Below are 23,521 nucleotides of genomic sequence, written 5' to 3'. Positions count from 1 at the left end.
GTTGACCATCGTCACCTCAATAGGATAACAAAGAAGGATGTTTATCCCCTGCCTCGTATTGACGACGCTCTTCAACTGCCTTCACGGTCCCCAATCATCATCATCATCATCATCATCAGCCTGGTTACGCCCACTGCAGGGCAAAGGCCTCTCCCATACTTCTCCAACTACCCCGGTCATGTACTAATTGTGGCCATGTTTTCCCTGCAAAATTAATGTCATCCGCCCACCTAACTTTCTGCCGCCCCATGCTGCGCTTCCCTTCCCTTGGAATCCAGTCCGTAACCCTTAATGACCATCGGTTATCTTCCCTCCTCATTACATATCCTGCCCATGCCTATTTCTTTTTCTTGATTTCAACTAAGATTTCAACTCGAGTTTGTTCCCTCACTCAATCTGCTCTTTTCTTATCCCTTAACGTTACACCTATCATTCTTATTTCCACAGCTCGTTGCGTCGTCCTCAATTTAAGCAGAACCCTTTTCGTAAGCCTCCACAGATTTGTGCGCCGTACGTGAGTACTGGCAAGACATAGCTGTTATGCACTTTTCTCTTGAGGGATAATGGCAACCTGCTGTTCATGATCTGAGAATGTCTGCCAAACGCATCCCAGCCCATTCTTATTCTTCTGAATATTTCAGTCTCATGATCCGGATCCGCAGCCACTACCTGTCCTAAGTAGATGTATTCCCTTACCACTTCCAGTGCCCCGCTACCTATCGTAAACTGCTGTTCTCTTCCGAGACTGTTAAACATTAGTTTTCTGCAGATTAATGTTTAGACCCACCCTTCTGCTTTGCCTCTCCAGGTGAGTGAGCATGCATTGCAGTTGGTCCCCTGAGTTACAAAGCAAGGCAATATCATCAGCGAATCGCAAGTTACTAAGGTATTCTCCATTAACTCTTATCCCTAATTCTTCCCAATCCAGCTCTCTGAATACCGCCTGTATACACGCTGTGAATAGCATTGGAGAGATCATTTCTGCCTGACGCCTTTCTTTATTGGGATTTTGTTGCTTTTTTTATGCAGGACTACGGTGGCTGTGGAGCCGCTATAGATATCTTTCAGTATTTTTACGTACGGCTCGTCTACACCCCGATTCCGTAATGCCTCGTAATGCCAGGAAAGTAACGAGCGCAGCGTTTTCAAGAAAGGAAACGCGGGCAAGACAGATGACGATTATCGTTGTGTAGAAGATATACACCCCAAAAGGTGTGCCTTTGTCTACGCTCTAAAAACAGTTGCACCCATTGGGGTGTATATTTGCCACAACAATAATCATCTGTATTGTCCGCATTTCCTTTCTGTAACGTGGCGAGCCCGGTACTTTCCAGCAACGAACGGCATGCGCATTATCAGCATGTCATAGCATTCCCGACAGGAAAGTAACGAGCGCTGCGTTTTCAAGAAAGGAAATGCGGGCAAGACAGGTGACGATTATCGTTGTGTGGCAAATATACACTCCAAAGGGTGCAAACTTTTCTTACACTCTAAAGTTCGTTCTATATTCTATGGCCCACACGTGGGCAGTCCACGCGAAAGAGAACGGCCTCACATGCTACAGATGAGGGCCGCGGAACGCCCCCGCTATCAGTTAAAGCGTTATTGGAAGCATGTGACAATGGAAACCTGCGCGAGCTCGAAGACATAGGCAACCTATAACATGCTTCCTAATTTAAGCAAATATAAACAATGTGTTTTGCTTCCCCAGGGCATCTGGAAAACCAGCTATGTCTCAGGCGTATGACGTATAAACATAGGAGGAAAAACTGCTATTCCGTAAATATTTTCAAAACACACAATTAACCTACAAAAAAAATGTGCTGCACGTAACGAACTAATGTGGCCTACATTCTCCCTAAATGTCAAATTGCTGCCGTTATTAGGGCATCGGAAAAATTCAGTTAGAATTCAATATATCGCCTTGAGAAAGGCAGGAAATGACGGTTTACCAATTTTTATTTAACACATAATATGCCACACAGTTCATTTATTCCTGTACCTCGTCCCCATATTGCTGTACATGAACCCCATTTCTTCGCAATATGAGCTCCAAATTTCGTTCCCTTATGAGACAGTGAAAACACGCACATAATGTTTAAAAAAGAAAGCAAACTACAAAGGCGACCCATTTGATCGCGGTCATGCTCGCACGCAACTGCAACGCCGCGTTCGAGCGCGGCCGTGCTTCTGTGGGGAACCAGCGCTGGCCAGGAGGCGCTACGACATTTTTCATGCGTTACTAAAATATGCTGAAACCGTCCGATAGGGAGGCTACGAAGATGGCACGACATATTTAGCGATAAGAAACGTGCGCCTGTATCAATGTTTGTCTAGCCCGATGCGGCCAGCCAAGTTCTGTCCATGGCCATGCGCGCTGCGTAGAGCGCATGCGCTGCTACGTCCTAGCACGTCGGTTCCCTGCCGTTTGAGGAGCCGTGAAAAGTGTGACTCAAGACAATCGGTGAATTTGCTGACACGAAATCACTGCGTGTGCTACTGGAAACTGTGTCTACCGCTCGCTAGGCTGTGTGTTACGGCGCTGCTGTCGGCACGCGAAGCTTCAGCGCTGGTTGCCCGTTCGGCACGCTCGGACGCCAGCCGACGCTGCCGGCGCGCGCGGCCGCTAGTTCAGAAGGCGACGGTGGCGCCACCTGGATTTTCTATAAAAAATGCCTCAGCGCGGAGCCCTCCGAGCATGTGAGGAACACAGTGGAATGCCCCAACTGCCCTGCGATCAACGTCGATCTCGAATATCTGATCTGGTCGTTTCCTGCCACAGCCACCCTCAGGAACAAGCACACCCGACCTCTCAGGGTGGCATCGTAAGGGTGGTCGCACCGAAAGCAGATGCCACCAGAGGAATTAACGCTTTGCTGTACTTTGCGAAGGAGGCAGGCATCCGTCCTTTCACTGATCCCTTACCCGTATCTTAGGCCACGGACCATGCACCCTTTCTAATTAGTTTCAATCAATCAATCAATCGTAGACCCAATATCCTAATATAGTACGCTCTAGGTTTGTTCGATTCTGAAAAAGGTGCACGGCACCGCAAATTAAAAGTGCATGGGGTGCCAGTTATGGTGTGCTGGGCTGCACCCACTCGCTGCAAGGTTCAAAGGTGCATTGCACCGCAGCACCTTGCCTTGCACCTTCTTCAATCGAGCACGGGGGTGCAGGGTGCACCCCCGCACCTCGGGGAATCGAAACCCCTAGGTAAAGTGCACCGTGGATAAGTACAGAGAAACTTAGCTGAATCGAATATACTTTCCATCTCCAACCCAATCCAGTTCGCTCGCAGTACGCTCGCAAAATTTTTCCACACGCGGCGCCTCAGCGGGAGAGCGCCGTTCGTCCCAGTCGACCACAGTCTAGTACACCGTGATCTACACTCTAAAAGCAATTGCATCCTTTGGGGTGTATATTTGCCGCACAGCAATATTCATCCGTCTTGCCCACATTTTTCTTGAAAACGCTGCACTCGTTACTTTCCTGTCGAGAATGCCGTCTTGCTGATAACACGCATGCCGTTCGCGACTTGGAAGTACCGGGCTCGCAGCGAAGGAAATGCGGGCAAGACAAATGACGATTATCATTGTGTCGCAAATATACACCCTAGAGGGTGCAACTGTTTTTAGAGTATTAATGCAGACAGCACTGGCACCAGGTAAATTTAGCCCCTGCATCTACGCGCCACCGCCGCTTTTGCACCAGGAACCTCCGAGCTGCGGGAGAAGAGTTGCGCATACCTTGTCCGGCGCCGCTCGCAACGCTGTTCACTGAGAGCGACCACGTGGTGGAAAATACGTGGTGGAAAAAGACGTCAAATGATCAACTGCGCGCTCCGAAGCCAACTTTACGAATGCCATTGCGTTGCCAATGCGTTTAAATTTACGTGCCTGCACCGCATACATTGAAAACGTGCAGCTGCTGGGAACGACGTTTAGTGATGAATGACGGTCAACGGTCACTGACATATGTTATTGCAAGCACGATAGTTCTGTTGGCGACATTCATTTGTCTCGTTTCGCCAGCCAAAATGTGCTCGCATAATTGTCTGCTACACGTTTTTTTTTTTTTTGTTTTACGCATGCCCTTTAAATCATCTCTTGCCTTCCGCCTCTGCGGGAAAACTTCATATGCATGCTGAAAAACATTGCACCGCTTTTTGTTGCATGGCAATGCGCGTTTGCACGCGAACTTTTGAGCTGTTCGAGCCACGGGCATGGTCAGGATTTTATATCGAGGGGGCTCCTATTTATATGTACATTCGGGCGTGTGTACACAGAAATTAAAAATTTCGGGGTTTGACAGCTCTCCGGCTATGCCAACCGCTCAAGCTTAGCCTGCATTAAAAAGTGTCATTTTGCTCAGCGCTTGCGTACAGTTGCCATGTGTAGCTCGCGACCAACAGATTAAAAAAGCAAGTGGAACACCGCGCGGCATTTGCCTCCTGCGCGCGCGAGGAGTGACTCCACTGCAGAGCAGGATCATAAACCGGACCTATGATACAGGAGCACTACGAGTCATAGTTTCTCACTATAACACCTAGAGGGTAATCTGGCGCCACCGTCTATGCGAGTTTCTTAAGGGGGCACCGTGCCGTCATGGGAATGACGGTATATGTGTCTGCGAGGCTCGTGTTGGCTGGTGTTGTAAGAGGCTTCGTCTAAAACGTGGATATGGCCACGCAAATAACGCGTTCTCAAAGTAAAATATTCATAAAATGTTTCCATTCACGCATAATACATCTTTACTCACCCATGATGCATGACCAAGCGAAGAAAGCAAGAACAGACGACCAACTGTTGCAAAGCGAGCGCGAACCTTGTCGTCTGTCCTCCAACTTTAGCGGCCCGCTGATACTTTTTACGTAACATGTAGTCGTACACACAATAACAAGTTCCCATAGTTAAACAAAACATGTTTTCGCGTAATAATAAAGCTAAAGGAGCTTTTCACGTGCTGTTCTAGTAGAAAATGAATCATTGTGACAGACGGAACGTACTTGCCAAGCGCGTCTTCAAGGTGTCCTGTCTCTACGAGAACGATGCCAATCCGAATCCACAATATACCGGCATTCCCATGCATACCACAGCCCAGCACCGCCAGATTTCCCTCTATGTAGTGAGAAACTCTATGCTACGAGTAAATGGAGCCCAGAGACGCGTGGCGGCGGTCATACGCATTTTCGGCGCCAGCAGCATAGCCTTCGAGATCGTATTAATCCGGATAGAGTCGTTGCTGTGGCGTGGATTTAATGTCGCTTATTGAAGCGAAAAGTGGCAAGCACAAATTCTTAGCTTGAGAAAGACGCATGCAATGTATAGAACTTCGGAAAGTACCCTGCTGGAAAGAGCGTACCGTTGCCAGAGCGCGACTGAAATCCGTTAACGCATCATAGTAGCCAGACTTTTTCACCTCAATGTTGCCAAACCTCAGTAAATTTTGAGCAGTGTAGCCAACATTTTGTGAAGGCAGCGTAGCCAGACTGTTTATTGTGTCTAAGCTAAAAAAATATGTTTTCAATATCAACTCCCCGCCCCCCCCCCTTTTTTTGTTTTGTTGACAAACCAGACACGCACATTATCACGGAGACGCTTGCCCTTCACAAACTTACCAGGCACTGGCTGTCTTTTTTTTTTTTTCCTTCTTCGCTACTTGCAGTTTACTCGCGTGACGAACGAAAACCTTTTCACTTAAAAAGAAAAAAAAACCTTACGAAAAATTGCAGCAAATCAATGTCGCTCTTTTTCTGTCTGATTTGTTCAACATGAGGGTTACCGCGGTTATTTGCCTGGTTTGGGAAGGAAATGCTTGCCGCGTGCCCAAACCTTGGCTGCTGTGACCTCACGTGGTTGCTCCTGACGATCGTGTTGCTCCTGTGGTCTGCAGCATGGCGTTAAAGATGTTGTTGGCGGGAATGTGCAATGTAAAAAGCACGAGGGACGCAAAGGAACGCAACCGTTTTCTTGACAAAAAAGGCAAGCGTGCAGTGTTACAGCTAAGATTCAGTGTGTGGCGACTTCATGGTTATTGTGGATGAAACTGGCAAGGACTACAAACGTGATATTAAACTCTACTCGCAGCAGAACTCTACCTTTGCGCAAAATATGAGCGCGAAAGAGCGAACTGTCTAGTGGCCAGTCATATTTTCGCTAGTTTCCCCAGGCGTAGCGCGAGGCCTTAGCGCCTCGTTTTTCAGCAACGAACACATCGCGGTCACATGCACGAATTGCATGTGACCGCGATGATCGCAAGTATGGGAACAGAGTTCAAAGTAATACAACGTAATACTTCTAGTCTCCAATGAACGCCCTTGCACACAAGTGCACTACAAGAGCAGGAGTTAGAAAGTAGCGTTTCTTTTAAATATTTTTCTTTAAAGTACACCTATATTACATGTGCTTTGCAACTTTTCTAATCGTTTTTTTTACAACCAATCTATATTTTTGTGCATGTGTCACTCGCCATGGCCAAGTTATTCACTATATCCCAAGCAGTTTTTCAGAATGGCTGAGTAGTAGAACTATACTAAATGACAATGACGATTTACATAATAAAAGTTATGATGAATTGTCTTCCAAGACGGTTTATAACAACCCAAAAGGACGTTCAGTGCCAGCTGGTTAACGTAGGGCAAATCCACATATACTGCCCTTCACGCATGAATCAAGTAGCATAATGGTAGTGCAGATCTCAGCATCAGATTTCCCTCTGGCGATTTTTTTTATGAAACTACAGGGCAGGCAGTGGTCAGTTTCCTGCTGGTACTCGTTATTGAGATCAATGGCTGGGAAGAGTGGATTTGATGTATGCACAATACAGATCTCCAACACTGCATCCCCGATTTTGTTAGCACTACCAGGCCACAACCCTGCTCTCAAAAGTGATTTTTAGTAGCATGCTATTTTCTCCTTCAAGCTGAAATGTAGACATTGCATAGTACTCCTTGATCAGAGGGTTACACCCACATAATGCGACTAAGCTTAAGTCGACTACAGCTGACTCGCCTGCAAAAATTAAGTCCCTGCCATTAAAAATAGAATGGTATTCACAGAATGAGCAAGTGGAACAGTTTCCAGTTTGCTCAATGCTATGACGTGTGCTATGTCATTTGAACTTGTCACATAGCCTCCAAAATCTAATTTCAGACACCTCGCCGGCACACAAAATACCTGCCATCAGAAACTTGTGAAGAAACCAAAACACTCAGACTTCGCTCAATGGTGTAGCATATTGTTTATGAATCATTCTCGCTTGTCTTCAAAAACATCTTTTAAAAAGCAAAGCACCTACAAGCTCCAGATCAGTCTAGCATTGGTTTTATTATGTTTACGTTTTGGTATTTCTCTTGTTTCAACACATATTCTGACCTTTTTGATCTTGAAAGGCTTTAAATACAGACAGACATTTTTTTTTTTTTATAGGGCTACTAAGCTTGTGGCACAAAAACAATAGCGAATTTGCTATTAGTGCTTCTCAGGCATATTTAAGGTTCTGATTAAAAGTTTTCAGTTCTTTTTTTTTTTTTGTACCACCCTTATACGGGGAAAACTCTTACCTTTATAGGCTCTAGTTCAGTACTAGAAGAGAAACTTGGGCGAGTTTGTGGCAATTCATGTTTTGGAAAGTAACAGCGCTAAACAGACAAGGACGAAGGAACCTTAGACCACCTTAGACACCATGTGCCTTTTTGGAATAGATAGACCTGTGTTATCGTTACACGTACTAGAAGCAACCTGAACAAACAAAAAAAATTTTTTTTTACAATTTTGAGCATTGTGTTTTCAAAAAGAAGTTACACAAGTAAAATGCCGAGTCCATTTGTTGGCTGACTGAAGTTCTCTTGCCGACTGCTGAAATTTGTTGCAAAAGAGTAGTATGTTCAGTTTTAAAAATCGAAAACCTTTAATTTGCTAAAGTTATCATAAAGTGTAGTTTCCGAAGATTTATCACCCAGTCATGCAGCATTTCCAAGTTGCTTCGAAGTGCATAGGTATGATGTGGCCATTAACTCGATAATCATGATGAAGGGCGTTCTAGCATTATTTTTTCATACGTCTTTTCATCTGATGCGCTTCATAACCTGTGCCGACATTCTGTCCTGGAAGTCAAGATAGCCATCTAGCCTATGCAAACCCACAACCAACTCTGAATCCGGTGCTTGGCATGTGGGACATGGAGTGGTGACCATGCCGAACCAGTCAGAAAATTATAACAAAGCAGCACAGCTGGGACAGCATTAATCAACAATGTGCCATTGACATGCAGTAATTCAATGACCTAAAAGCTTTACTGAAGTGCTCAACCCCCGAACACTTGTGCTGGTAGCTGCTGCAATGTTTCCGACTTGCATAGTGACAGTTATGGTAGGCTCTTACCATAGTGGATTATGTTGCTTGTGTTTGGCCACAAAACCCCCAATTATCAGCAGAGGTGCACTTGCACACGAGAAAAAAAAAAACGAAAAGTAGAAAATGTAGAGAGAGCTAGATTATGAAGTTTTACATGCCAAAACCACGATTTGATTATGAGGCACGCCGTAATGGGGGACTCCGGAATAATTTGTACCACCAAGGGTTCCTTAATGTGCACCTATATCTAAGCACACAGGTGTTTTGGCATTTTGCCCCCATCGAAATGCGGCCGCCGTGACCGGGATTCAATCCCGCGACCTTGTGCTTTGTAGCCCAACACCATAGCCACTAACAACCATGGCAGCTAGTTAGAAAATGTAACATGCCTCCTGTGCACATGCTGTTACATCAATTTAGAGAGTGAAGAAAAAGCTAAGGCACAGATTTAAAAAACAGCCTGGAATGGTTTGCAAATAAATGGCTGGAAATTGCAAAGAAAAAGATGCAAAGAAGAAAAAAATTTGCTGTTGCATTTTAGTATGCAATGTTGGGCACGGAGTGAAATGAGAGCAATAAGACATTACATGCACTCATGGGACATATTGTCAATTTCTTATTGGCAGATGGAATGGTTTCATCAGCATCCGTGGCTCGAGAGCACAGGCTTTTAGACGGTGTGCTGAATCACCAGACGTACCGAGTCTTGGATAAATAACTGTGCCAGGTGTACACGACTGTTCCTGCTAAACCACTGGCTGAGGTCCACTCAAATTTCACACAGAGGTACTAGTTTGCGTACAGGTTAGTTAAATACCACATTTGCTGGCATTACTTAATAGTTTCGCTTTTGAAGCTTAGCTTTTGAAGGCTTGATGGCTTTTGAAGCTTAGAGAATTGCACATGAAACTTTGTAAATTCTAAAAAGATAAAGCAAAAATACTCACCCTGCAGCACATATGCGCCCCTTTAGCTTTTCAACTGCCACTTCATCTTCACCCATTTCCAAATTCAATAACCTCCCTTTGATTACCCCTGTGATTCACCCCGTAATTCAACCACAATTCCCATAGCTGGTGCTGACCTTGGGAGCTCCGACTTTTCCTTTCTTTTCCTGTATGTATCTTCGTCAAAAATTACACTGTTAAGAGCTCATTCACACTAGCGACTTGAGGAGGGTGCACAACCAGTCGCAAATGGTTCCTTTTCTCAAAAAAATGACTGTTGTGGGTCAGTCGCTCAGTCCTCGATTTTGCATTCGTGCGACTGCAGTCGCAAAGCGTCTGAACCAATCAGGCGCGCAGGAACAGGATGTCTCTATACACTGATGCTTACTTTAGGTGGCCAGCAGACATTAACAGCATCAATATTTAAGACATTTCAGTGTGATGACCGGCTAGTCACCCACACATGGCGGGGTGATTGGTCGCCTCAAGTCGTTTTTTTATTGCCAGTCACAATCGGTCATGCGACTTCCTCAGTCGCCGGTATGAGTAAGCCATTAGTTGCTGCCCTTGTCATGATGCCACACAGTGGCAAGACCTGTGGTTGCTGCAACCCTTTTGTTGTCTTGTTGCTTGTCTCATCCCAGGGTGCTACATACATGTTGCATACATGTTCACTCTTTTCTTAGTATATGCTTGCTACGTGCAGAATAAACCACTAGTTGAAAGTCTAGTGTCTGCCTTGTTATTCTCTTCGCTCATTTGCCTTTTCTTGGCAATGTTAACTCCCAACCCTGTCTTCTTTTCTTAGCACTGCTTTCCGCCATGCATCTGTACCAACTCACCCAACTCGCCATTTTAATAGCCTATTACACTTATTAGTCCACTCGTAGCCTAATTAAAAGTTAATATATATTAGTCCTTGATATTCGTTTAGCGCATAATGCATGCATGTTGCACGGGATAGGTTCCACAGACTTGGCAATAACCTTCTCAACTTTCTCGTTTTGTGTAGTTCTACGTGGAAAACTCGTAGCTTGCTTCATATTCAAAAGCAATTTCTAGCTTACCTCCACCTGTTCAAGAAAGACTCCAATTTTTCTGCCTTTAAGGAAGTAGACCCATGATTTTCGTCTTTCAAGCTGTGAGTAAATCAATTGTCAACACTGAATTTAAGCTTATAATGAACAAAAGCTAGCAAATTTTTTTAAAATGGTGTGAAGCAGTGACATCTTGTCTACATGTGGCCAACTTTTCAAGAAAAAGAAACAGCTGACCCATACCGCAATATCACAGTCTATGGACAAACCAGTATTGCAACCAATGCCTTCATTTACAGAAAATCAAATTTCGAGTTTGTTCTGAAACCGTCAGTTGTGTCTACACATAATGTAAGTTTGACCTGTCGGACACGAAGCACAACCAAAATGGCAGGCAGCCAGTTGTGGTGTTTGCTGGATTTCACGACCCTCACTAAAATGTTTGGCGTGCACAGCTGATCCCAGCCGAAAAAAGCTATTGAGTCCAATTGGATATTTCAATTGGACCCAACTGGTTCCAATTGAACATCAGCGGAGGCCGATCTTCCAGTTAGGCTTCATGAGAAGTCCATTTCATTGCAATTAGGCATCATGAGAAATCCAGTTGGACACTGCTGGACATCACTAGAGCTTGGTATGCCAAATGGTCCCAACTGGACCAAGTTGGAAGTCACCAGATGAGTAATCGCATTAAACAGAAAGTAGTAAATAATACTAGCACCATTATATTGCTATAGTTTTCAAGATCTTTGTATTTTGGTGTAATCAATGGAGAGAAGCAGTTAGCCTTCTGTAAAGTTAAAAATCGATCTTGAAATTTTACAAATTTCTCAAGACCCACTGGCACCACTTGGTCAACTAAATTTTGCTTACATAATAGCATCCGGCATGCATCTCTCATAGTAAGTGGTGAACGTCCAGCATGTCAATGAAGAGAATTGCCATAGTGTGTTCATGCATGAGTATGCTTCTCGAACGGAGTTTAAATTATATCCGTGTCGCATAAAGGTTAGGACTCATCTAGATTATTTTTTAAGTGAAGCTGTTTATGGCTAGGGTTCCATGTATTTTTAATGTCCGTCAACAAATCTGCTTGTGCAAAAACTCGGCTCCCATATTTTATTAAAATTCGCTTCATTCCATGCAAAAGCTCACACGCCTCATCACTGTAAATGTGCATTTTCAGTAGACTAGTTATCAATAGACACCATTTTCAATGTCACTAGAGCCTCAGATAATTTTTTCTTGCTTGCTTACAGGGGTATGAGCCATTGCTTATGAGGGTATGAGCTATTCATTGTCTTATGTGACGTACAAATTTCCCATTGAGTGGGCTTACACATTTAATAACAGAGGCGATACGAGAATGTGTGCGCATACCTATCGTCACGATGACCATCGATCAGGACAATAAATGTGTTCGTACCTTTGTTCAAAATTCTGTGTCACCTCTGTTGTGTGCTAAACGGGCCATATTCTGAAACGATAACTTTCAGCAGTACTATCGCTTTGGCCACAACTTCTCCATCGGTGCGCACCTGACAGTGACAGTATCGCCAAAGTAGATCATTTCAGAATACGCCCCCAGCTTTGCTGGTCATCCAACTTCACAGAGTAGAATGGCTCAAGATTTTTTTCCTGTTCTTCATTTTTCATGTTGGTCCCAATGAGTCCAATTCAGGACCAATTGAGTCCAATTGTGCTCAAAAACCGGTTGGACCTGTTGGACTTTTTTTAACGGGTGTCCCAAAACACAACTGGAAATCTCCAATTCGTTGTAATTGGAACCTTCCAACTGCATGGTTAGCGAAATGTTTTTTTTCTTTTTTTGACTGGGATGTTTTGGTATGGCCACAGCATTAAACAACTGTTTAACATGTTTTATCAAACGGGATGTATATGTTCTGCAAGGCACAGCTCGCATACTGTTCTGTAAGCTGTTGCCCAACATTCAACTTACAGCTAAGTTGCCGTCAGCTTACAGCCTGCTAAGCTGTTTTGCAGACGTAACAGGCATCAGCAATTTTGTTTTGAACAAATACCACTGGTAATATTAGTGAGAGCTTCAAGTCCTTACATATACAAGCAACTTGACTTCCTGAAAAAAATTTGCCATAGGAAGCAAGAACCCACTTGTGCTCATGCATCAGCAAAGGTGACCATGCCCATACTTACCATCACAATTTCTTGAATATGGCACTGAAACAAGCTTTGACAAACATGACATGGACATTATGAGGCAGCAAATTGCTTTTTACAGAAACTCTTGATTTCGTTAGTTGTGTGATTGGGATTGCTGTAATGCCATTTTATATGCTACAGCAAAGACCAGTCAGCAACACTTGCCAAAGAAACAAGCCTGTATATCAAAAAAACACTGCCTAGTATGCTTGAATAAAATGGCTTAGTTTCAACTGCATGAACTTTCACATGTGAAAGTTTATGCAGTTGAAACTAAGACATGTTATCAGTTACAAAGTACTGTTCACTACAGTGAACAGTATTTAGTAGCTGATTGCAAGACAGAGAGAAAGCTAACATTAATTAGCATCTGTGGTGTTGCCACAACAAATTTTCCAGACTCCATTAGCTGTCTTAGCATTGAAAAGCAGCAAAGCATGTAATCTGCAAGTTACTGCATGCTCATCAGGGTCAGGATAACATGATTCCTATCAGTTTTTATCCCAAAGATGCCATTAGCCTTCCATGATTGGTCAAAATGGCTCGGGCTTTGCCCAATATGGGCGTGGTGTCCACCCACGAGCTGGGCCCTAGCCATTTTAACCTATCACTGAGGGCTAATGGTGGACTTGAAAGAAAAACAGATCGGAATAGTTTTACATTATCCCGACCCAGAGTGATCACATTTCATTTTATTTTAACTATATATACATGTTTGCATCTTGACAGTGCAGAGTACAGTAAGTGATAGAACATTTCCTAGCTGTGCCAATCCTCTATTTACACATATTTCAATCTGGCGCTTCCTTGATTCATTTCACTGATGTACTGGTTAACTCATGCAGAATCTGTTAGAGCTGATTGATGTATCATACTGGTGCTCGTCCTGTTGCACCATGTTCTTTGTCTATGTCTCAACTATGCAGGCTTATTATATCATTGGTGTAGATGCAGTATGGACTAATCAACATATAATAATATAGCAATCAGTGATTTCAGAAGTAGTAACTCATGCATTAACTCTGTCCAAAAATAAACCACATATAATAACCATAGTATCTTAGACAAAATAAAATTTTCTACAAGGAAGCCATTTCTTTAGAAACTAGGGCACAATATGATATACTAAAGTACTGCTAAGAAAATGATGCCGATGTGGGTTTGCGTCACTGCAGAAAGTTGCACTCTTGTACTTGCAGGACTGTTAAGTGAATGTGAAGCACTATGACGCTGAAATCATTCATATTTAAAAGCAATGTCTTGGCGAGTTACTTCCACTTTTCCATATCGGGGATTCATGTTTTTAGCAGCCTCGTCTGTGGGCTGATGCCAGAGATAGTGCAGTAAAAAAAAAAGAAGAAGAAGAAAAAATTAAGCAGCCCAACTTCCTCTACACTCGCCTCATGCAAGGGGTGATGCGATATAATGCCTTGCTTCCATGACTCGCCCCATTTTCGCTCTTAACTCGCACGGAGAGACATTGTCTTTTATCGACGTACTACCTTCAAAAGGCTTTTTTTTTCTACTCAGTGCATGGTTTGATCAATGATGGAATAAAGTTTCCACGTGAATGCATGGGCCTTTACCATTTTAAAAAAGGAGTGTTTTTTTTTTATACCCGTCCTGTCAAGGTATATATGATGCCCTTGCACAAGTGTACAGGTATTCATGGAAGACTTAAATCAATCTCTTCAATCTATAGCAAATGAAAAACATGAATTTAGCTGGTTATACGAGTATTATTGTAAATTCGAATTCACTGCACACGAAATAAGAGAGGGCTCCTTGCACAAACCTGAACGGTAGCAGCACTACTCTTTCTTTTAGTATATGTCATCATCCAGTGAATAACCTTATTCAAACAAAATTGTCACAGCTACTGAAGACTAATGCGATACTGCTCAAGGAGCAGTAAAGATGGCAATGATGTGGGTGTGACTGAACGGTCGAGCTGCTTTGAAGCCTATGCTTTTGTGCTGTGCAATTTAACTAGTGCTGACCAGCAACTGCTGTATAAATACTCCTCGTAACAATATAAATGTTATCTTGGAAGATTGTTGTTGGTGCCAGTCACATCTCTCAACTTACCTTTTCATACCTCAGATGAGCACATATACTGTACATCCTTTGATGTTGCCTACTAGGAGGTTTCTGGTATTCTGTATACGTAGTAATCAATAATGCGCATTATACAAGGATACAGTGTTCTGGTCTGTTAGATGCACCATCCAACTACATGCTTATGAATCCATCTATCTTCCATGTTCGACGTAGTAGTTCTGCAGAAACCCGCAAGGTGGAGAGAAGTAATTGATAAAGGGAAAATCAAACATCCACCCGTTCGTAGCAATTGCTACAAAGGAAACCCAATATGGGTTCCTCGAAAGAAAAGCTTCAAAGTTGAAGAAAAATTCGTCCTGGTCCGGGACTTGAACCCAGGACCACCGCCTTTCCGGGGCAGCTGCTCTACCATCTGAGCTAACCAGGCGGCTAGCAGATGGCAGGGCGAAGTCGAATTTGTCGACAACACACGAAGTGAAGGTAAGTGTTTGACGTAGTAGTTCTGCGGAAACCCGCAAGGTGGAGAGAATTGATAAAGGGAAAATCAAACATCCACCCATTTGTAGCAATTGCTACAAAGGAAACCCAAAGGAAACCTGGTTTCCTTTGTAGCAATTGCTACGAATGGGTGGATATCCGATTTTCCCTTTATCAATCTTCCATGTTCGAATCGGATCATTATGTGAAACTCACAGGTGTTCAATAATCTATAAATTTTGTTCAATTTCCAGTGAATACATAGAAATCAAGTTTTTGACTCTGCTATATCTTTTCCAGCTAAACATGGCAAACATAGTTTTGTAACATTTTGCTTGACTTTCAGTGGTTCACCACACTGATATGTGCTAGAAGCAGTTTGGAGAGATTACAGTAATTATATATATATATATATATATATATATATATATATATATATATATATATATATATATATAACTTTTCATTAGTGCACGGTCATGTGTGTATGGTAGTGCATGCATGTTGTGGAATAGCAATAAGGTGATTGGAGTACTTACATTCACAAAAGGTCAGCCACATTACCCACTAGAATCCAAGAGATGAAAGGTGCACCACCCACACTGCATACTGTACTGGTGCCAATTGCTGAGTGATAAACACATACCTGTGGGAGCACTGGTCTAACCACAGCCAGCAACAACCTGGAAGCCTTTCAACATACATGCAATGATTGTTTTAACACCACCACCAAATATGCACACTTCAGAAGAGCTGATTAAGCTGCACTAATTTCTAATGAATTTGTGTATAAGCTTTGTGCCTGTTCTTTTTACCAAGCAGTTATATGCATATTTATACGATATTCGTAAGGCTACGTGTGAACTACAGCAGTCAAATTGATAAAGTGAGTTAAAATGTATAGCTGCTTTAAATATAGTACTTTCTTATATGTTTGCACTGCACCCTTATTTTGGACTTCCAAAAACGAAAATCCTCTGAACTGACAATGTAAAATCGTCACTTTAAATGAGCATGCAGTTTCATGCGCAGCTTGAAGGACATTGCGAGATGTCACCTAAGCCTGGATACTCACTGTGTTGGGCATACCTGTGACATTAATAAATCAAACAGGATTTTCCTGCCATGATGGATCCATTTTCAGGCAGCAGCTTGATCCCAAGGCTGATCAAGGAATTTAAACAAATGCATAATTAATTTGTTTTCATACATTGAAGTCAACCCACACCAAACATCAAATCCTGCAAGACTCACCTATGTGAACTGTGACCAATTTCCGACTGCATAGCAAAAAGTTGACTGTATTTTATCTCTGTTGGTTTGAATGTAGGTATCTTGTGCTCCAGTGCTGACTGAAACAACAAAGTGCCTTGAATATTTGCATATGCCAGAGGAACTCCAACAGAGCTCAGAGTAGAAAGTTCCACCTGCAAGAAGCATAAAAATGGTGCACCCTCTTACCATAGCTGGTCAGCCTTTCCTTGTGAATATGGTGACTCATTCAAAACACCATGGCTACAACCAACCTGCATCAGCATGTTGAACTAGTTTGGCATACTTGATCGTGCTTCTTGAAGTACTTGGTGTTAATGAACCACTGGCTATGCATTGAACACCAGTGACATATCACATATGCATACTATGAAGCTCTCCATGGAGGCCCATGATAGGTGCAAGCACATTTGCCTTGAACCTTTGTAGACATTCGGGATTTCTTCACGACTTGCTGCTAAATATGGCAGTGACAGAAAACATGAGCTTGATGCACTTCACCTCCTACACACTTGGTGCTGACTGCCTACTCACTAGGAGTATGCACCTTGAAACCACATAATTACACATGATGAGAAGCCAACAATTACACATGGTACTACACTCTCACCACATGGCTCACTTCACATATCGCACTGCACATCACTTTGAAACAGCACCGCACCACTGACAAGATGAAAACTGTAGATATCTTGTAACTTCACTCACCCCCCCCCCCCCTCAAACCACTTTCGCAAATTACTTTCACTGCACAACTGCTGACGTCTACTTGGCACACAGCACACAGGGATGCACTACTTTGCCGATCAGCTGCACAATAAGTGGTCGTTCGGCAGTGTAGATCATCTTGGTGGCTTGATGAATCTTCAAAACACTGGCTGAGGTGAACACTTATTGTGAGAGATGTAGCACAGCACGAGGCAAGGCCAATTGTTATGTCAAAAGACATAACACCAATGACACTAAATTTATTAACTTGAGGATGCACCACACAAATGTGCATGCATCTGCATGTTGATTAAAAAAGAACGCATGCACACATACACTCACACTTGCACAAAAGCACAGCAGACTTTTGGCACCACACCAGCCATTTACTACTTCCAGCCCTGCGCTTTCCTAGGGCTATACTTTTGGTACTCACTTTCACAGCGCAATAAAAGGCACCCACTTTTTTCATTCAGCCACAGCACTTCACTTTCAGCACAATCTTTTCCCAATTTCTGAAGACACTAATTCACTGCATGGCACAAGGCTGATGCCTTATCTTCAATTAGCCACTTTACTGCAGGACACTGGTGGGAATGGCTTCAGGGAACCTAGCATTGCAGCAGCATGCTGACAATTGCATTGGCTTGGCAAAACATTCCCAACTCCAATGCAAGTTATTATGCCGTCATATGTGTATCCCAGAGACTTGGTCCTGTTCCACAATGAATTGAAAGGGAGCTCTCGCAGCAATGGTGCAACATATGAGATGCAGTTCCTTGAGGTGCCTTTGGCAGGAGGCCAACTTGTCAAAGGTCTGTTGCTCCTTTGTGCTGTAATTCTTCCTCCTTTCAAAGATACGGTAGAGGGCAGCCTGTTCGAAGCATTTCCGTTAGTTGAATCAGTATGGAAAGTTTCTCAGCATTGTCCTTGACTGAGCTCAGGTTGCTTTCATTTGTCAGCCATACCCATGGTGTACTCTCCAGTTGGGAAAAAGCCATCGTTATTGCAGTTCTGGAAACATTGAGACTATATGTTGCAAAAAGAACTAATGCATGTTAGCTTGTGATCTTGCTGCTGATGTTGATTAGCAATTTACAAGAATTGAAGACCTGCAAATAAAAAGAAAACATATTCAGTTTTAGCATTGCTTATTCCTTAAGAAGAAAGAATAGTAAATGTGGGCATACACTGTATAAGAATTGAGTAAGAGTAATTGCTTTCTAGTGGCATAGACAAAACTGTTGTAGCAACATGGGCTCAAATGACTTTTTTTTTTATGCTCTTAACTTTTACAGATTCAACTTTTATTCAGCTACCCTAAGCGACATCTCAGTGCGTGCAATAGTATGCGTTGTGCTTCATCCATTCACACTTCCTATATATATATATATATATATATATATATATATATATATATATATATATATATATATATATATATATATAATCTGAACGAGAAGAAACGAAAACAAGGGAGTCACGTCCCTCTCACGTCTCTCTCTTTTTTGAATTGCGCTAAAGGCTTTGCCATTATGAGTAAATCGTACCAACTAGCCCAAGAATCGGCCTTGTTGAACTTCATCTGTAGTACATTGGCCGCTTTTCAATGTGCTTCTTGTGATCCGTCAATCTTTGATTCCCTCATCGCACATGCCGTATGCCGAGCAAGAACGCCTTCCTTCTGTATATGCATGAAGGTACTGCCTGATGATGTGCAGAGCCTGTTTGGTGGCTTTGCGCCGTCATTAGGGCATGGTATGAGGATGTGCAAAACTCTCAAGGTGGAATGGCACCGACAAGCAAGGATGTACAGGGGCCTCCTACGAGTCAGGCTACTTTTTGATGGCACCCGCCCAAGCTGGCAGAACGCTGTGGCAGTACTGCGCCTTGACTGATTGGACAACGGAATTTTTGTGGCAAGCAACGTTGGTCAGAGTGAGAGCCAACCTTCCTCGGAAACCAGGGGAAGATCGGCGAGAGATCCGAACAATCAACGGGGATGTTCTTCCGAACGATGTGCAACAGGTTCTGTGCCTAGGCTCCACGTATGCTTTTGAGACGAAGAAAAGTGCTCCGCAACTGCTGTCTTATGTGTGGCGAGTGTCCAGACATGCAGCGGAGGGTGAAAGGGATGCCTGCATTTCCGAAGGCGTCGATGTGTTGCGCCACAACAAGCCCAATGTGTACAAACTGCCTATATGCAAGGCGACTGAATATTTGCGCGAAAATTCTCTTTGTGTTATTCCCGCTGACAAAGAGGGTGGATTTGTCATTTTACCCGAAGGTCATTTTACCCAAAGGTCAGTTCACCAGCAAGGCAAGGGTGCTATCACATCTCTGTTCAACAAGCAGTGGAAAGTTGCATTATCTAAGGGGAAGACAAAAGCAAGAAAGCTGTGCAATAGCCTAAACCTTGACCTTCTAGCTAAGCATGTGGATAAAAGTGAAAGAAACAGTTTGCAAGTATTGCTTTCTGCAAAATCTCACAATGTGGGATGCCCTCTAAGGGTAATAATTTCTGAATGTGATTCCTGGCAGAACACTGTTGCAGGTTTTCTGAAAGAAAAATTAAATCTCTTGGACATCAATGATTTGTTTGCGGTAAAGAATTCAGAAATTGTTGTTGAATTTTTAGCAGATAATTCCGATAAGCGCATGACGGACATGTCTGTAGACGTAAAAGATCTGTATTATTCGCTACCTGTGTTGCTGTCACCTCCCTTCAGAAGAGTAGGCAGGCATTGTACCCCTTCTGGTGGCAGTTGCCAGCCTGCTCATCGCTTTCCCTTTCCTGTAAACTGTGTATATGTGTTATATGTGTATATGTGTATATATGTTGAAAACAATTGCTTGCTTGTGTGGAAGACAGCATCAATTGCTTTGGGTCTGTTGCGTTTCAGAATGCTGCTGGTGTATCAGTGGCAGGGTTCATGGAACTTTTATATTTTTATCTCAACTCGGCCTATGCGGAATAGAATTGTGAAGTATATATTTACAGAAACGTGGTGTCTGCATAGGGTCTTACATATATAGCATGGTTCTTAGCAATTTGTTTTTGGTGCACCGTGACAGGACGGTAGCCACCCATCTACAAGATTTTAAGGTTTTAAAGGTTTTTATATTTGTTGATGATTTTTTAAATTTTCATAAACAAAAGCACAGCTAGCGTCGAACAGGACCTTACACCCTTTTTAATACTTTTTACGGACTGTTTTAAGCCACTTGATTTGACCCATGAACTACTAGCTGACAAGTTGCAATATTTAGATTTAAAGTTAATTTTCGCAGATACCCACATAAGCTGGTATTACCATCCTAGGGCTAACAAACCACTCCTTTCATATTCATCCTCCCACTCGAAGCTTGTCAAACGGGCAATTGTGAACATGTGCTTCACCAATGCCATGAAAAAATCATGTCCTGTCATGATACCTGTCAGACTGAGCGAGCAAGCCAGCCGGCTTTCTGCGGCTGGTTATACCAAAGATGTGCTTTTTTCCGCGGCGGAAGGCTTGGTGTAGAAATGCAAGAAGAGCCGCGGTGAACAATCCACAGGAAGGAAAAAGGCGGCGGTGATTCCATACATGCACGGTATCTCCCATAGGCTGAAGAGGGTTGCCAATAAGGTGAATGTGAAGCTGACATTCTCTGCCCCAGAGAAGCTATCAAAGTTGTGTAAGCTGACGGACCCTTTTCCCAAACAATCAAGATTATCCTAGCAAAATGTGCAAACCAATGTTCGGCACATGCACAGTGGAGGCCAGGAGCAAAGATCGCTGCATGCGTGAAATAATCGAAGCCCGGCTGATTCGAAAAAAAATTAAGGGAGCAGACTGTGTTAGTACACTGTCAGTTAATCTATCTGACAAGGAAATCGCATTTCTGGATAGTGATGACATGCGCATGCATAGAATGTGATTTACCTTTTGTATTTTTGTATCCTTCATACCTGCTTCGCTATATATTTGCCTCTGTGTTTCAATAAATGTCAGTTGAAACTTAGTGCTGTCCTTTGTCTCTGTCACGTCCCTGTCTTTCCTTAATTGCGCTAAAGGCTTTGCCATTATGAGTAAAATGAGGGGCCTGATTTTTACTAGCCAGATCATAAGAAGCCAACAAAGAATGACACGAAGGACAGCACTGGGGAAATTATATGTAGTGCTTAATTGAATTAAGGAAATGATAAATAAACGAAAATGAAAGTGAATGAAGAAACAACTGGCCACAGGTGGAATATGAACCCAAACCTTCACATTACGCATGTGATGCTCTTACCAATTGAGCTACCACGACAAAGCTTTCCCATCCACTTTCTGGGGTATCGACAAGTAAATTGCCTATTTATCTGCTAACTTATGACCAAATGTGTTTACCAGATGCATGCAGATTGTGTAAGGATGACCAACTCCTGCGTCTTATTTTTTTCGTGTTTTTTAAGTCTGCTGTAGCCTATTTAAGTGTTTGTCTGTGGCAATAATAAGTTCATTCTCTCTGTGCCTTCACCTGCATTCGTGCCTTTAGCACCGTTCCCGCCTGAAAATGAATAACCAACCAGCCAATGCTCTCATGTTAATTAATCCTATATAGCTATTTCTACCGCAATATATATATATATATATATATATATATATATATATATATATATATATATATATATATATATATTGGACTAGCAGTGCATACAGCCTTTTATTTGGACCAAAAACTTGGGAAAAACACAATGCAGCCCACAATGATTATGATCACACACAAGTGATTAAGACAAAAGACATGCAGCTGATGACAATGTATAGGGGGGGGAGGGGGGGCATGTACACACACTTACACACACACCCCATGTATTCGTAGCACCCCCTCAAAACCAGAATCCTGGATAGACACCTCTGCCAAGGCAAGGCCGGAATGCAGTATAGAACCAATTGCCAGTGGCATTAACCTTTACGTGCAATTGCAGTGCGACATCTTGTGGGGCAAAGCACCACTTTATGAAAGTATTATACATCCATTATGCCACTCATGAATATTTGTAAAAGTACAGACCATTCACAATAGAATAAGAAAAAATTGGAGCCACGTGCTGTTTCAAACAATAATGAGTGCAAAACTGCATCAGCTTTCTGCAGTTAATTCATGGCTGAAATGACATACTGTATTTGACAGTGGGATCTCATCAGAAATCTCTTATGTATAGTCATTAAAAGTTATTGCAGTATATATGATAGCAAATTCATGACTTAACCAGTAATCTTATGTTCAAACTGAGCCTTTTCTTTATTATATGTTTTAGCTATGGTTTCAATACCAGAATAAACTGCAGATGTGCTAAAGCTTGTGAAGATCACTGCGTGGTTTTTGTGTATTCCTATAAACTATTACTTCTTTCTTGAAATAGAATTACCACATGTGCTTTGGTTTAAAGGACACATACATTTGGTACCTATACTCTGTTTCAGTAGTTCTGTGCAGCACAGTGGAACCTGCAGGCTTTTTCGATCAACCAGGAGAGCAAACGCATCTTCAAGGTGCCCTTCTACGCCTTATCGTCTGATAGCGGTGAGCGCTGAGCGCAGGTGGTGGCAGCATCTACTAAGATTGCAACTTCGCAGAGAGAGCAATTGTTATGATAGCAATGGTAGAAAATTTGCTCCATATTTGCTGACACGAAAAAGATGTGCATCTTCAAGGTGTTTCGAGATACAGAGGAGAAGGAGGGTTGCAGAGACAGTGGAAGCAGAGTGTTCAGAAGGTGCATTTGGCCACCGTGTCGCATGTGATGGTGGCGTCATCTCGGTGTTGTCACTGACATTCCTTAGTGCAGCTGTTTTCTTAATTAGAATTCATGCCCTTTACTGCACTGTTCCAAGCATGTTCAATGCCAGCTTTTAATTCCTTTCGCGGGAAAGAGCAGCTTGGAATGACACCACACAGGCAAGAATATGGAAGCCATTATTGTGAAGGACAAAGTGCTACCCAAGAGGGAGTTCTCTGGGGTGTTGCGACTGTGCGGACTACATGTATGAATATAGCCACTGTCAAAGCAATTAATTGCTTGTACATTTTAAATGCAAGGAAATGTTGGTACGGCAGTATTGCATTAATTCTTTTTTGTTCTTTGCAGATTTTTATTCGAACAAGTGGAGAACTCTATTTCTGAAGTCATGGAGAGTCAATAGATATTTTATTAAAAATGAAGATTCCGAACTATGGCACTACATCTCACTGCACACGAATATGTGCTCGTGGGTCGTGTAGCTTTGGTTCTGCTGCACAGAACTACTGAAATACAGTATAGTTCGACATCTGGGTGAACCCAAATCTCTGTATACATGCAAAGACACATGGGCTCACTAATGAAATGGCTGCTATTAGAATGAGCACTGTAAATAAGAATACGAAACTGCGCGCCGTCGTTTTCAAGTGAGACGGACGGCCATATTCTGTTCTCGATCGCGCGCGCCTCGCGCCTTTTCTTGCTCAC

General features: G+C 42.8%; 1 protein-coding gene and 2 long non-coding RNA genes across 11 annotated transcripts in view; 1 reads left to right on the top strand and 2 right to left on the bottom strand.

Moving 5' to 3' along the window:
- The window catches only part of LOC135901595 (uncharacterized), a 543,147-nt gene extending 538,231 nt beyond the window's left edge, over positions 1 to 4,916 (bottom strand). For 5 of the 9 annotated variants that reach the window (XM_070531171.1, XM_070531174.1, XM_070531173.1 and 2 more), the window contains exon 1: positions 4,762 to 4,912. In XM_070531171.1, coding sequence (XP_070387272.1) covers positions 4,762 to 4,910 — 149 coding nt within the window. In that variant the 5' untranslated portion in view covers positions 4,911 to 4,912. Of the gene's footprint in view, positions 1 to 4,761 lie in introns of all 9 variants that reach the window. The other 4 variants (XM_065431427.2, XM_065431438.2, XM_070531170.1 and 1 more) reach the window with 4 other exon arrangements.
- Positions 4,917 to 5,797: 881 nt separating this feature from the next.
- Positions 5,798 to 23,244, top strand: LOC135901555 (uncharacterized). Its single transcript, XR_010564168.1, has 3 exons — positions 5,798 to 5,984; positions 22,500 to 22,596; positions 23,162 to 23,244. It is a non-coding gene; the product is annotated as an uncharacterized lncRNA (long non-coding RNA).
- Positions 15,553 to 23,521, bottom strand: part of LOC135901564 (uncharacterized) — a 28,969-nt gene continuing 21,000 nt past the window's right edge. Inside the window, exons 2-4 of the long non-coding RNA XR_010564175.2 lie at positions 16,587 to 18,152; positions 16,315 to 16,487; positions 15,553 to 16,224 (exon numbers count right to left, since the gene is read on the bottom strand). This is a non-coding gene — a long non-coding RNA (uncharacterized lncRNA). The remainder of the gene's footprint in view (positions 16,225 to 16,314; positions 16,488 to 16,586; positions 18,153 to 23,521) is intronic.

The sequence above is a fragment of the Dermacentor albipictus genome, chromosome 1 (genome assembly GCF_038994185.2).
Source record: "Dermacentor albipictus isolate Rhodes 1998 colony chromosome 1, USDA_Dalb.pri_finalv2, whole genome shotgun sequence".
Classification (NCBI taxonomy): domain Eukaryota; kingdom Metazoa; phylum Arthropoda; class Arachnida; order Ixodida; family Ixodidae; genus Dermacentor; species Dermacentor albipictus.
Note: the sequence above shows the minus strand (reverse complement) of the source record. Positions and strands in the feature narration are given on the sequence as shown.